General features: G+C 40.4%; 1 protein-coding gene across 4 annotated transcripts in view; it reads left to right on the forward strand.

Annotated features, from left to right (window-relative positions):
- The window catches only part of SEC22A (SEC22 homolog A, vesicle trafficking protein), a 160,043-nt gene that overhangs the window by 79,520 nt on the left and 66,724 nt on the right, over window positions 1-13,799 (forward strand). The window contains exons 7-8 of one of the 4 annotated variants that reach the window (XM_020985972.2): window positions 3,156-3,255; window positions 7,630-8,582. The exons of 1 other annotated variant lie outside the window; for it this stretch is intronic. In XM_020985972.2, coding sequence (XP_020841631.1) covers window positions 3,156-3,215 — 60 coding nt within the window. In that variant the 3' untranslated portion in view covers window positions 3,216-3,255; window positions 7,630-8,582. Of the gene's footprint in view, window positions 1-3,155; window positions 8,616-13,799 lie in introns of those variants that run through there. 2 more of the 4 variants (XM_020985971.2, XM_020985970.2) reach the window with 2 other exon arrangements.

The raw sequence follows: 13,799 nt of genomic DNA on the forward strand, positions 1-13,799 counted from the left end.
TATTTATATGAATAATATAAATATATAGTTAATCATATAATTAATCATTTAGTGATCCAGGATATGAAGTTAAAACTCAACTGGGTCTTTCAGATGAGTAGTATGTTACATTTGGGAATTATTTTATTATTTTTTCTAATTTTAGGTGATAGTCCAAACTGAGGTTACATAATAATAGCTATGACAAAAGTTATTACTGGAGGAATCTGCTTTAAATCAACCCAATGTATGGAAATTCAAATTTAGACAAATGATCAATTAAGGAATTGGCTTTATGAGATTCATTAGGGTTCTGAGCATTCAAAATAGGGATCAGTTTTTTAAAATGTTGTCATTTCCTTTCTTCTTAGGATTTTTATATAACAGCTGTTACCCCAGCGTCCGAGAACCTGTGTCTCCAGAACCCTCTTAAAATGTCAGTTAAATACCTTGCCATGAGGCTGTATAGAGGTCATTAAGAAAGAATATGAAAGAAGAGATTTGAGGCTCCCAGTCTTTGCTGTGAGTGAGACAGTCCCTGCTCCTGGGAAATGCCCAGTCTGAGAAGACGTGGGAGCTCATAGTTTAACACAGCAGTTACACTGTTTGAGATTTAGTCTATTCCTGAATATATTTCATATCCTTAAAAGCGAGATAGCTTTGAAACAATACATATAAATGAATCCATATCATAACTGAACTTTGGATTTCCCACAGAGCGTCACTCATGGTAAGAGTTTAGAAAATATTTGTTGAAATAATGAACTGAAAACCAATGTTGATTATACAGGCCATTCTACAGGTTTTATGAGCACCTATGTTCAGAATATATGTTGTGTATTCATAGACCATTAGAGCTTTAAAGATTCTTAGAGATTGTGAAATCCAAACCCCTCATTTTGCAGATAAGGAAACTAAGGCCAAAAAGGTCAAATGATTTGCCTAGGGTCATATAGTGGCAGCTAAGTGGTGCAGTGGACAGAGCTTTGGCCCTACAGTTAGGAGGACCTGGGTTCAAATCCTACTTCAGAAACTCACTATTTGTGTGTTCCTGAGCCAGTCAACTTCTCAGCATCAGTTTCCTCATCTGTAAAATGGGAATAAAAATAGTACCTACCTTCCCAGGTTATTGTGAGGACCAAATGAGATAATACTTGTACTTTGCAATACAGAAAGCTATCTAAAGCACTAAAGGAATGCTCGCTGTTGTTATTACTATTATTATTATTTCTGCTGGAACTCAACCCCAGGTTTCCTGATAACTGCGCTAGTGTTTTTATCGAGCCACAGTGCCTCTCTTATGTCATAAAGTATTTTTTGCATCTGGCATCCTCAACAATTCTGCATAATTTTCAGGGTGCCACCACTCTGCAATGACTGCTCAGTTGCACAAGAGGCAACTCTTGTGTTCAGGGGTCAGTGAAATGAACCCCATATTCTCTTTACATGTTGCTTTTGAAAGGTAGAACTGGTACCTGCTATAGCACTGGCACTGAGAAGTGAAAATGATAAGGTTTTCTAGGGCAGGAGTAGGGAACCTCTGATTGGGGGGTGGGGAGAGCGGTTAGTAAGACAGATTATGAAATTGGAAAGTTAGAAGGAATTGTGGAGATCATTAGCCCAACTCCCTTATTTTCTATATAAGGAAACAGGTCCTGAGGAGGAAAAGGGCATTCATTCAGTATGTCATTTCAGGCAAAGTCAAGTATCCCTAAATTAAATCTATCTCGAATCCCCCCCCCCCAACCCTGCCATTAAAACCCACTTATTCATATAGTTGCAAAATCACAAAGTTGACTTTAAAAGTCTTTATAATAGTGTTTAGGAGCAAAAATCTTGGATGCAGGATGAGTAGAGGGGAAGCCATCACGGATTACTAAAGTTAAAAAAAACAAAAAGCAACTGTTCCTGGATAGTCTGAATCAGTTGTTATTTGAGTCCTTTTTCAGTCGTGTCTAACTCCTCATGACCCCATTTGGGGTTTTCTTGAAAAAGATACTAGAGTGGTTTGCCATCTCCTTCTCCAGCTCATTTTTACCAGATGAGGAAACTGAGGCAAATAGGATTAAGTGACTTGCCCAGGGTCACACAGCTGATAAGTGTCTGAGACCAGATTTGAACTCAGGAAGATTCCTGATTTCAAGCCCAGGGCTCTATCCACTACACCACCTAGCTGCCCAGTCTGAATCAATGAGTACACAAAATAGGCCTGGTCAGATGCAGTGTAGTTGGAATAGGACAAGAATAATTTTCAAAGGACTCTCCAACAAAGGGCTCTTTATCCACCTTGAGACTTCTGGAGCCACCTGGTGAGTGGAATGTTGAGGAGTGGTCTTGGGTAGAAAAGGCAAACTGATGTTGTAAAGGACTGTTCTACTGGAATGAGATGTGGCATGTGGGACCACACTTGGGTGATTAGGAGATGATGATTTGTCCCTTCCCCTTCCTCTTTTTCCTTCTCTCCTTTCACTTTCTGTCTTGTAGCCTTAAGCATTTCTCCCTGCCCTTTCCCCTTGCATATCCTCTTCCTGCCTGCCTTTCTTTGTCCTAGTATCTCTTTAGTCTTCTCAGGCCAAACCTTCAAACTGAATGTTTCCTTCTCCTTTAAATCGCTACTGTGTTATAACAGAAGAATAATTTAATTAGCCATAGAATAAAATTTTATATGTAGTATTAATTTTAAAGGTAAATTGCCTATTTTATGTAAAAAAATTTAAATTGGCAATTTATGAATACCAAAGAATAGTTCAAAGACTGACTTCTTAGGGTTCTTTCACATCCAGCCTAAACGAATCTCTGTTGTGGTAGTGAGTGGTCACTTCCTTCTGATTTAGTGTTCCGAGGGTGAAAAAACAACAGAACTTTAGACACTTCTGATTACAAACAAAGAAATTCTAGCACAATATCCTGGACAGAAAGCTTTGTTCTCATACCCTAAACCTAGTCACCCTTTTTCCTATTTAAATACTTCCCTAAAAATTCATTTTAAAAAACTGTCCTATAGAACAGAAGTAAGATAGTCAAAAGGAAAGGAATTATATAATTATGATCATTTTTTTTTGCCCAGAAAGGGAGAAAAATATTTATATTTAAATGAATAAGAAAGAAGTTTGCTATAGTTCTTTGACCTTGTTTCATCAGCCTTTTGTCATCAAGATCTCGTCTCTTTTTTCCAGCCTCATAAGCCAGTTGGCTCTGAAAGAATGAGAAAGTGCTGTTATCACCTCACCACATGAAGGTGTCCCTTTGAGGCTCCCACTGCCAAAGCTACATCAGGTAATTAGGTTAGTCCTCCCTCTGGCTTAGCTCACACCTTCCAGGTCTGAAACCCATTCCTATCACGATCTCCTTCTAGCCTCTTCTCTGGCTAATGATGGAGAATACAGAATGCTCATCATTTCTCTGAGGGGTGCAGCCCAGATCTCTTGGACGCCATGGGTCTAATGGATCTTATTCTCTTCCTTCAGATCATAGATAACTATCGCTGTTTTCTCGGCATATAGTGTTTCGGGGGTGATGTTTTTGTTTTTTAAGTAACTAAATTTTTTTATATCTCATCAATTCTTCTTGCCATCGTGTTTTCTGAAGCACATTAGCAGTTTTCTTATGAAGGTGCTTGCTCATTCTCACCTTTGAGTTTCCTCTAGGCCAGTCGTTGGTGATACTTTCTGTACTGTGAATGACGGCAAGTGTTTATATCTGTCTTAGACATGGGCATGAAGTTTGGTACTTTGGGAGTCAGCTTCATGAAGTGAGATCATATCATTTAAGATATGGTACTTTGGGTTTATGTTTCCAAGAATATAAAACTCGGAATTGTATAAATGTCTACAGCTTTTAGGATTATATAATTACATATTACAATGTAATATATAATTATAATATATAATAATGAGTTTTTAAAGAAGTTTTTTGTAAACTATGTTTATAACTTTGAAAATTTTAAGGCTGTTTCAGCACCTTGTATATTTTTAGCCTCCATGATGTCTCCCATCAATGTGTCACCCCTCAAGCAGTGTCATATAGTACATTGTAGACATGCTATCTGAAAGGGCCTGGGCTTTGCTATCCTTTTCAGAAAAGATGAAAGCTGCACTCTTAATCCACTCTACATTCTTTGTCTTTTTTTAAATAAAAGTTTTGATTATGTAAATTTTGAGTACAGATGATCTTTAACAGCAATTTTTATATCAGCCCCATGGGGCTGGGAGTGAAAGTCTTTCCTATTAAACTTGCTTTATGTGCCTACAACTTGTTATCTATGCCCAGATTATTTGCATCATGGAATAGATAGATGGGCATATTTGGGAGACATTTCTTCCTTTTGGCCTTGAAAGTTACATTCATTGTAGCCAAGTCCAAAGACCTTCCCCCAAACCACTGCTCTCTGGGCAACTGCAGCTGGAGATGTTAGTTTAGGGAGATGGATGGAAATATCTTAATAATATTGAGGGTAGAGAAGCTGATGGGAAGTGTGTCCTTTCCACTGTGTGTGTGTGTGTGTGTGTGTGTATGTGTGTGTGTGTGTGTATGTAATCTATAAGTAAGGATTAATTGGAAAAGAAGCTGGAAAGACTCCCTATGGAATTGGACATATAAAATCCAGCTCTCCTGAGGAGTAAGAAAGGAAGCAGCCTTATTTATTGGAGCACAGAACTAGGAGTCAGGAGACTTACACTGCTACTCTCTGCCCTTGAACAACTCTATTCATCTCTGTGATTTCTCCTTCACTGTAAAAGGAGAGGGCTAGACTGGATGATAACTCATGTTTATTTTATGAGTCTATTCTCCATGTAGCACCTCTATTACCTCTCTCCCGGGTGGGAACCCTAGAATTAAATCCCTCGTTTAAGGTACTTTATGGGTTTACATCCATTCAGAGCCATAGCTCATGAGCCCCTGCCAATGTATTTATTTTAGTTAGCCAGAGAATCGAATTAGTTCAAAATAGTCATTTAATGAAATAGTGAGAAAGGTTGTAACAGAACTTCCCCTATCCACCCACCCCCCAAAAAACACAAAATGAAACTGTAGCACCCTCTACCACAATTCAGTGGAGAGATTGGGCATGGATCAGGATCACGTGAGAGGAGTACCTGCCTAGGAAACGTGAGTGGCAGGGAGCATGCATGGACGGGAAGCTCATGCCTCCAATACTATGGGACTACTGGTGTTTCCTGCTGATGTAGTTTTGCTGCCCACATTGAACCTGCTCCCTGATAGGTGTGATGTCTCTGCTGGGTGCACTGGTCCCTAGTCTCACAGTAACTGTAGGATGTGGTTGTCTGCTGGGTGTTGCTCTTCTTGTATTGTGGGTGTGTATGTTACTCCTTGTTACAGGTTTCTGGGCTTTGTCATTTTTGGGCCATCTCAATTACACTTTGCTAGAAAAAATGGCTTAGAAACTCACCTTGGTAAGGGCAGGTAGTTGCCACATCTAGCAAACAAAAGGCAAGCAGAATGTTCATAGGCTATGAACATAGGCTAATACTTATATACATACACACACAGAGGAGTTGAAATGACAGTGTTAGCCTGTGTATGTATGTGTGTGTATACACACACACACACACACACACACACACACACACATACATAAATAGAGCTATATAGATTCATCTACAAATCTATAGCTTGATCTATCTACAGTACAGACATGGGGAGGAGGTGTTGGGAGGAGTAGCCCAAAATGAAGTGGGTGAAAGTCCGTTCTGATTGGAAAAATACCAAATTGGGACAGATGAAGGCATCATGCTGCTGTGATGTTTCCCTCTTGTTACTTTGCCACAAAATGAGACAGGAGTCTTCAAAGGAGGATAAAGGTGTCATGGTGTCAAATGCACACAGAAACTGGGGACACTAAATTGTATACAATAATCCTTGCAAGGCTAGATATTGACTTAGAAAACCACATGTTAACATTATCTGTGTTTTGTTATATTTTTTATTTTGTTAAAAATATTTCCAAATTAAAATTTTAAGCAGGAGTATTGTGGGTTTCATCCTCCAACTGCTAGCTGATAGAGAAATCTAAGAGAACCGAATATGGCAGACTCTGTCATCAGCTTTCTATTAATTGTTCTCCAGTAAAATTGTCTCCAATAAGAAAAAAAAAGTAGAGAAGTGACTTTGCAAGTATTTTTTAGACAAACCTGGCTACTAGTTGTCTTTGAATAGGTAAACCCTGGGCAAATAATGAAAGATTCAATAAATTAATACTATTCTAGCCTAGGGGAGAAACCAGGCTAGATTAAGTAGTTGTTGCTAATAGTTTAAGATTAGTGTAAAAGGCACCTGATTGTACCTGCTTTGTGTTTATTTACATCATACTGTAAATTCTTTTAACTATATTGAAGTGAGAAGTAATTATGCTTTATTGTTTTTCAATAGAAAAAAGCACAATTTAAAAAAAAAGTATGCTATGTATATTTTGTAACTTAAGTGTATCAGACAACGTGGTACAGTGGGGAGAAAAAAAAAACCAAAACCCTGGATTTGAAGTCAGAGAACCTGGGTGTAAATGTGTACTGGACTACTTCTTGCCTTGTTTTGAGCTTGGGCAAGTCACTTAACCTATCTGTGCTTCAGTTTCCTTATCTATAAAAATTAAGGGACCCAGGGGCAGCTAGGTTGCGCAGTGGATAAGAGCACCGGCCCTGAAGTCAGTAAGACCCGAGTTCAAATTTTACTAGCTGTGTGAAACCTGGACAAGTCACTTAACCCCAGTTGCCTTAAAAAAAAAAAATTAAGGGATCGGACCAGGCAGCCTCTGAGGCCCCTTTAAGCTCTAAATCAACCGCCTTATGAGCTGTGGGAAGCCTAGCTTTTTGGACCAACATGCCATAATGCAGGCCCTACTATGCGACTGGAGGCAACTCTCCAAAGTAGATACACTGCCTAGGAGGAAGCCTTTAAAGGACTAATAGCCATGTAAACCCAAATCTATAAAGTGATCATTAACAGTTTCTCCTCACTGTTTCTTTACCCTACAATTTGCCCTAGTGATTGCTTTTTCTCTGTTCTTACCTCAAACATCCTGTTGTCAACCTCTTCCAATCATTCCTCCTTTTCCCTGATTTCTTTCAATCCCCCTCCTAAAAAAAAGTCCATCTTCATGCCCAACCCCAGCCACCAAAATGAAACAAGGAGCAAAATGAGATTGGTAAATAGAAAGGACTAAAAAGGGGTGTGTGGCTTTGTGTATTGTTCAGTTGTTTCAGTCACGTCCAGCTAACTCTTTGTGAACCCACTTGGGGTTTTCTTGGCAAAGTTACTGGAGTGGTTTGCCTTGTCCTTCTCTGGCTCATTTTATGGGTGAGAAACTGAGGCAAACAGGGTTAAATGACTTCGCCAGGGTCACACAGCTGGTAAATGTTTGAGGCCATATTTGAACTCAGGAAGATGAGAATGTGTATGTGTATACAAATGTATAACCTACCTTTCTTTTTATTTCCCATTTCAGGACACTGCATTGCAGTTTTGCTAATTCATTAGGAAGCGTTCCATTTTATCCCCAAGTTCTACAGCGTGGGGATAGGATTTCTAGAGATGCTTTGGGTTATATGGTGGTGATGACAAATCTTTCTATACTCAGTATGCATGTGGTACCAGTAAGAATAGGTGATGCCTCCATCCTTCTCTCTCCCACAGATTACAGGTAGCAGCAAGGAGTACTCCATTTCCTGGGTTCTACCATGTGGATCAGGTGTTATTTATATTCTCTCCCCCAGTGCTAAAGGGAAAGAGACAAAATGTAATAAGTCACCAATAAGTCAACATAGAATGGGGTCCATTAACCCCTCCACAACTTCTCGTGGATGAAGCCTGAGAATTACAGAAATTAGATGTAATGTGGTCTAGGGTATATTCTGAGTTATAACACAGTCAGTGGAGACAGAGACTTTGGAATGTCCTTTTCCTGTGGCTCCATGTTAAGAAACTGATTTCCTGGAAAGGAGAATGAGTGCCCCCTGCTGGAGGCAGAGAACTGCAGCACAAGAGAAGAGTAAATGAGTAACCATCTACTTGCCAGGTATCTAAGGAGAGCTTTGAGAAATGTGGCAACCTTTGTTTTACACATAGTAAGTGTTATTGCTTATTGACTGCTGCCGAAGCCCTGCTGAGGGAAGTCCTCTTAAGTGATCGATATTGCACAGGTTTCTACTGGTAGGGTTGCCCACTGGTAGGCATTGCTATTTTTTCTGCCCTTAGTGGCTTAGTGGATAGAATGCTGGACCTGGAGTCAGGAAGACCTGAGTCAAATCTGGCTGTGTGACCTTGGACAAATCACAACCTCTGCTTGCCTCAGTTTCCTCCTCTGTAAAATGGGGATAATAATGGTACCTCCCAGGTTTGTTTTGAGGATCAGATGAGATTATATTTTAAAGTGCTTTGCAAACATTAAAGTGGTATATAAATGCTCGCCATTATTGTTATTATTTCTGTCTTGTGGGCCCATGGGCAAGAGGAGATTGTGACTACACTTTGGGTGATGGAAAACAGCGCAGTGGCAGATACTGAAGTTCTCAGGTCGTGGGGGGACAGGGTGGACAGCAAGCTAGAGAAGTGAGAATTCCCTCAGACTGTACATATGCCCTTTGTGTTGGGAGGGGGAACAAATTATCACTCTAACAAAATAATATGGATGTGCGGTAGAGTTTACTCTAGGGCAGGGGTGGGGAACCTGTGGCCTTGAGACCACGTGTGGCCCTCTAGGTCCTCGGGTGCAGCCTTTTGGCTGAGTCCAAGTTTTACAGGACAAATGTTTTTGTTAAGGGAATTTGTTCTATGGAGTTTGGAGTCAGTCAGAGGGTTGCACTTGAGGACCTAGAGGGCCGCGTGTGTCCTCAAGGCTGCAGGTTCCCCATCCTTGCTCCAGTGGGATTTTCACTTATGCTGTGGCTTAGCATAGTTCTCTCTCAAAGCAAGTATGGGCAAGGTGTTGACCCATTACTATGTCTGAAATTTGGATATCAAATCAGTAGATATTTGCTGAACACTTATTTGCATGTAATACCCTATGTTTGGTGCTGGGTACCAGTAGGTATCTTAATTTGATATGGAAAAACTGATAGTTTACTCCTATTACATCATTTCTTGAGTGCCACATTGGAGGGAAAGGCTATCCCATATTTTCCTGAGAAAGTTCTAGTTCTTGTTCCCTGGAGAGCCTGAGAATAGGATAGGAGACATTTCCTGTCTTTGAGTCCAGATAGGAGGGCCATCCTACATGGAGGCAGGGTCCTTAAGAATTCCCACGATAGGTTCTCCAGGCTCTCCTAGTCTTCCATTGGCACTAGTTTTTTAAATAATAATAATTTTTAAAAAGCTATGAGCTTCTTTGCTTGATTGGTTATGGGACAGATCATCATCTGAAGAAGGCCAAATGAGGGGCAGCTAGGTGGCACAGTGGATAGAGCTCTGGCCTTGGAGTCAGGAGGACCTTAGTTCAAATCCAGCCTCAGACACTTGGCACTTACCAGCTGTGTGACCCTGGACAAGTCATTTAACCCCAATTGCCTTACCAAAAAAGCAAAAAAAGAAAAAAGCCAAATAGTTTCTGAGGCCCCTTATGAATTTAAGATTCTATGATCCCATGAAATACAATTGAAATAGGCCAAAAAGAAGCCAAAGTATTCTGCATTTACTGCAAGCCCTTTAGATACTTAACGGGTTCACATATCAGAGATAGTTTTGTAAGTTTGTTGAATGGGCCAGCTATTTGTTCAAACCCAAGTGCAGCTTCATCCAAAGGAAATGCTGACTGGGCTATTTTCTGGCTCAAGATTGGAAGTAGGAAGATTAAATAACTGTTCTAATAGTCCAGGTGAGAGGTAGTGAGTACCTGAACAAAAGCTGGTGGAGTGAGTGGAGGGGGTGGGAGGAAGGATGCAAAAGATATCCTGGAGGTAGACTCCTGAGCATTTGCGAACTGATTAGATATAGTGGGGTGAGGGAGAAGAGGGAAGAGGTAAAGGCAGCTCAGATACCCCTCCCAAAGAAATCCAGTATTTTGCTCTTTGACAATCTTATCAGTTTGCTTGAAGCAGAATGATACTGCGGAAAAAGTATTGGATGAAGTTAGAAGACCTCACGCTAATACTAGCTGTGTGACCTTTGGCAAGTCTTTTATCCTTTCTGACCCTCAGCTTCCTCATCTGTAAAATGGGAATAATACTACTTGCACAGACAAACATCAGAGGACTTTTGTGAGTAAAGTTCTTTGTAAGCCCTAAAACTATTTGGAAATGTCAGCTATTACAAATAGGCAAAGAAAAAAGTGAGCAAGGGTTGTTATCCCCTTCACAACCACTCAGTAATAGAGCAGGACAAGCAGAGACTATCCTCATCCTTTCCCTGCTGGTATGATGCGTATGCCATACTGTACTTCCTGAAAAGTAGATTCTCTGTACTAAGGGGGTGGGGGTGGGGGTGGGAGAGGATGCCAGAGGGCTTGTGAACAAAGAAGAGGCCCTTTATGGCTGTCGTTGCATGGTAGGGAGGCTGGGGGTAGAGGTAATGAGTTACTACAGAATTTATTATCAATGGATATGTTTAGTTCAGTCCTCTCCTATTTTAGAAGGCCTTGTATTCAATTTATATCCTTTCACAAGGCTTTATTGAACATCTACAATAATAATAATAATAATAATAATTTCTATTGAGATTCATAAAGCATTTTTCTCAAAAACAACACACCTGTATAGGCAGTATAAGAAATATTGTGCCTGTTTTACAGTTTTAGAAAAGCTACATGACTTGCCGACAGTCACGTAGCTGGCTGTATGGTATAAGTATCAGAGCTGGATCTTTTACTGAAATCATCTGATTCAAAATCCCAGTGCCTTTTCCATTACACCACAAAAAGCACAAACACTAGACACCAACGTGGGAGAATAATACATGATTGTGCCAGTCTTTTCAGTACGGCCTAGAGAAGGTCATCAACATGGGCTCACAGCCTTCCAGCAAACCTGTTCCAACTCCAGCGGGATTATCAGGCACCATGAGGACGTAGTACTGTACACCTGCACTGACCCAAGTCTGCTGACTTCAGATGTGAAGGGAAGCAGGTGGGCTGCTCAGAGCCTTGTCTTAGAAGAAGGATATTTGGGGTAGAAAAAAGTTCCTGTTCTATGAATACAGAATTTAGGAGTTAGAAGGGACTTCTGAGGCCATCTAACCCAACCTGTTCTGGAGCAAGAATGCTTTCTACAGCATCCCACAAAGTGGTGGTATTAGGCTTATGGGAACAGGATATGGTAAGAACCAATTAAGTTTCATGCCAAGTAGCAGGGAGAGGCAGTCTTGGTTAAGCTTATTGTAGAAAATCCCCAGTAGATAGTCAATAGTTCTTTTAGAGAGTATGGGGAAGGATCCTTTTGGAAAAGGGGAGACTCAAGATGACAGACAAGATGGGATAATTAAGAACCAGCTTCTTCTAGAGATGGGAAGGGATCTGATGAAAGACGAAGATGGGGTATCTAGATGAACTTTACTGTACATTCAATAAATTACTATTTGAACAGAAGCCCAAGAGGCTTTTAAAAGTATATCTGGGTAGGGGTTGGAGCTCGTTAGCCCTGGCCCTTCTGCTCATTCTAAGAAGGTATTATTTTTTAGCATTTAGCCACCAAGAACCATGGCCAAGCTAAGCCAGAAGGACAATGCAACTTCCACCCCAAAGGCCACTTATACAAATCACATCAAAATAAATTAGCACTATAGTCCATTTTTTCTGTTTCTGATGTCAAAAGGGAAGAAAAAAATGCCTGGAGTTATAGTCAACAGCTGTCGCCTTGTTCATTCATTTCAATCATGTCTGACTCTTTGTGACCCCAGGTGCAGTCTTCTTGGCAAAGGTAGTGGAGTGATTTGCCATTTCCTTCTCCAGCTTATTTGACAGATGTGGAAACTGAGGCAGAGTGAAGTGATTTGCTTTACATTCTAGCAGAGTTAGAGGCATGACATTTTCCCCTAGATTTATAGTGCTAAACTGTCAGGTTCCCATCAAGGGGGAAAAATATACCAGGGGACTTGGTTGTAAAATTGTTTTTTTGTGAGGATGGGGTCAATTTGAGAGTCAGCCCTGCAAAATGCTGGTTACTGTTATTTCACAGACCGCATGGACTTGTGGCCCACATCTAGCTGTTCACATACTTAAGAGTTTGCAGCACTTAGACTCAGGATTTGAAATTAGAAGGGACCTTAGTAATCATCTTCAGGGATTTTTAACCTCAGAGAATCCATGGGTAGATTTCAAAGGGTCTGTGAACTTGGGTGAGAAAAAATTAGATCTTTATTTTAATTGAAATTTAGTATTTTCTTCAATCATTTAAAAACATTTTGAGAAAGGGTATTTAGGCTTCACCAGATTGCCAGAACGGTTTGATACAAAAAAGTTAAGAATCTCTGAACTAAACCAACCCTCTTATTTTACAGCTAGGGAAACTGAGGACCAGAGAAATGGCTCTTCTTTTTTCCTTTTTTGTCCTGCATTTATCCAGCATCAAAATTGAGTTGTAGTAGAGTTCATCAGGAGGTGCCACTATGCAGTGTGTGTGTGTGTGTGTGTGTGTGTGTGTGTGTGTGTGTGTATGTGCTAGCTTGAAGATTTCCTAAATTGAAGCCTTGGGTTCTTATAAATTAATTTTCTTCATTCTGTTCATTTGGAATTCTGTGTATTGAGCCTGTCTTGCTTCCACAAGGACACACAGAAACTCCCTTACCCCATCAGTCCATTACTATAGGAGAGTTCTGATGGTACTTATTACTCAGATGTGTTGTACACACTGATGAAAATCCTGATGGCCTTAAGGCTGCTGGATCAAATCTTCTTCTTACATTTGCTTGTGTCTCTTAAAGACTCATCTGATATACACAATAGTTCTGAAATAAAATTGGTCGGGTCCCATGAGATTCCACAAGATAAATTGTCCTGAGAGATATGCTGCTCTTCAAAACAAAATTCTGAAGACACAAATGATTCCAAGCAGGAAGAAAAGGGGAAGCTGTCTAAGGAGACCACTGGCATTGCCATTTCTTTTTGAGAGGATGCAGAAGATGGAAGTAAGGACAGACAACTGAGCATGAATATGAAAGATTAACACAGTCGTGTGAGAACATGATCGAATTTCTCAAGCCCATAGTGAGCTGAAGCTAAGGACAGTAACAGTGGCTATTAAAATAGCTGCATGGAGGGAAAGAAGAATATCAAACTGCTGCCCAGAGTGGATGGGATGATGATAATGGACAAGTGGAAGCAGAGTAATTGAAATCTTATTTTGCTTTTGTTTTCTCTGCTAACACAGAATGGCCTTCAGAGTAGGATTGATAGAACTGAAATAATTAACCGAGAATTCAGACTCAGGATTAGTGAGGATAGGGTGGGAGAACACTTAGAGGGTCTCAATGAATTTAGGTCCACAAGGTCGGATGTTCCACAACCCAGAGTACTGAAAAAATTTGAGGCAGTGATTGTCAAGAAACTTACAGTGATCACTGAAAAATCATGGAGAGCTCTTGGTCTTAGCACCATTGGGACTATTTCTACTTTACTATAAGAACCAAATGGAGGAAGAAGTGAATGCATAGGCTGAATGAAGCACAAGAGGAGGCAGAGGTCCAAGTTGCCTGACTGTGCTAATTACAGTGTTCACAGGAGCAGGTATATGGAACAGCAGACCCTGGGTCACATGTGAATAGGTGGAGAGGCCACTCTGTCTAGATCTGTCTCAGCTCTCTCACCTGATCCAGAGCTCTCCATCATCTCATACAGGACTTTGCCCATCATTTGAATTCTTCCTGACATAGGATATTCT

The sequence above is a fragment of the Phascolarctos cinereus genome, unplaced genomic scaffold, assembly GCF_003287225.1.
Source record: "Phascolarctos cinereus isolate Bilbo 61053 unplaced genomic scaffold, phaCin_HiC Scaffold_726;HRSCAF=1367, whole genome shotgun sequence".
NCBI lineage: Eukaryota > Metazoa > Chordata > Mammalia > Diprotodontia > Phascolarctidae > Phascolarctos > Phascolarctos cinereus.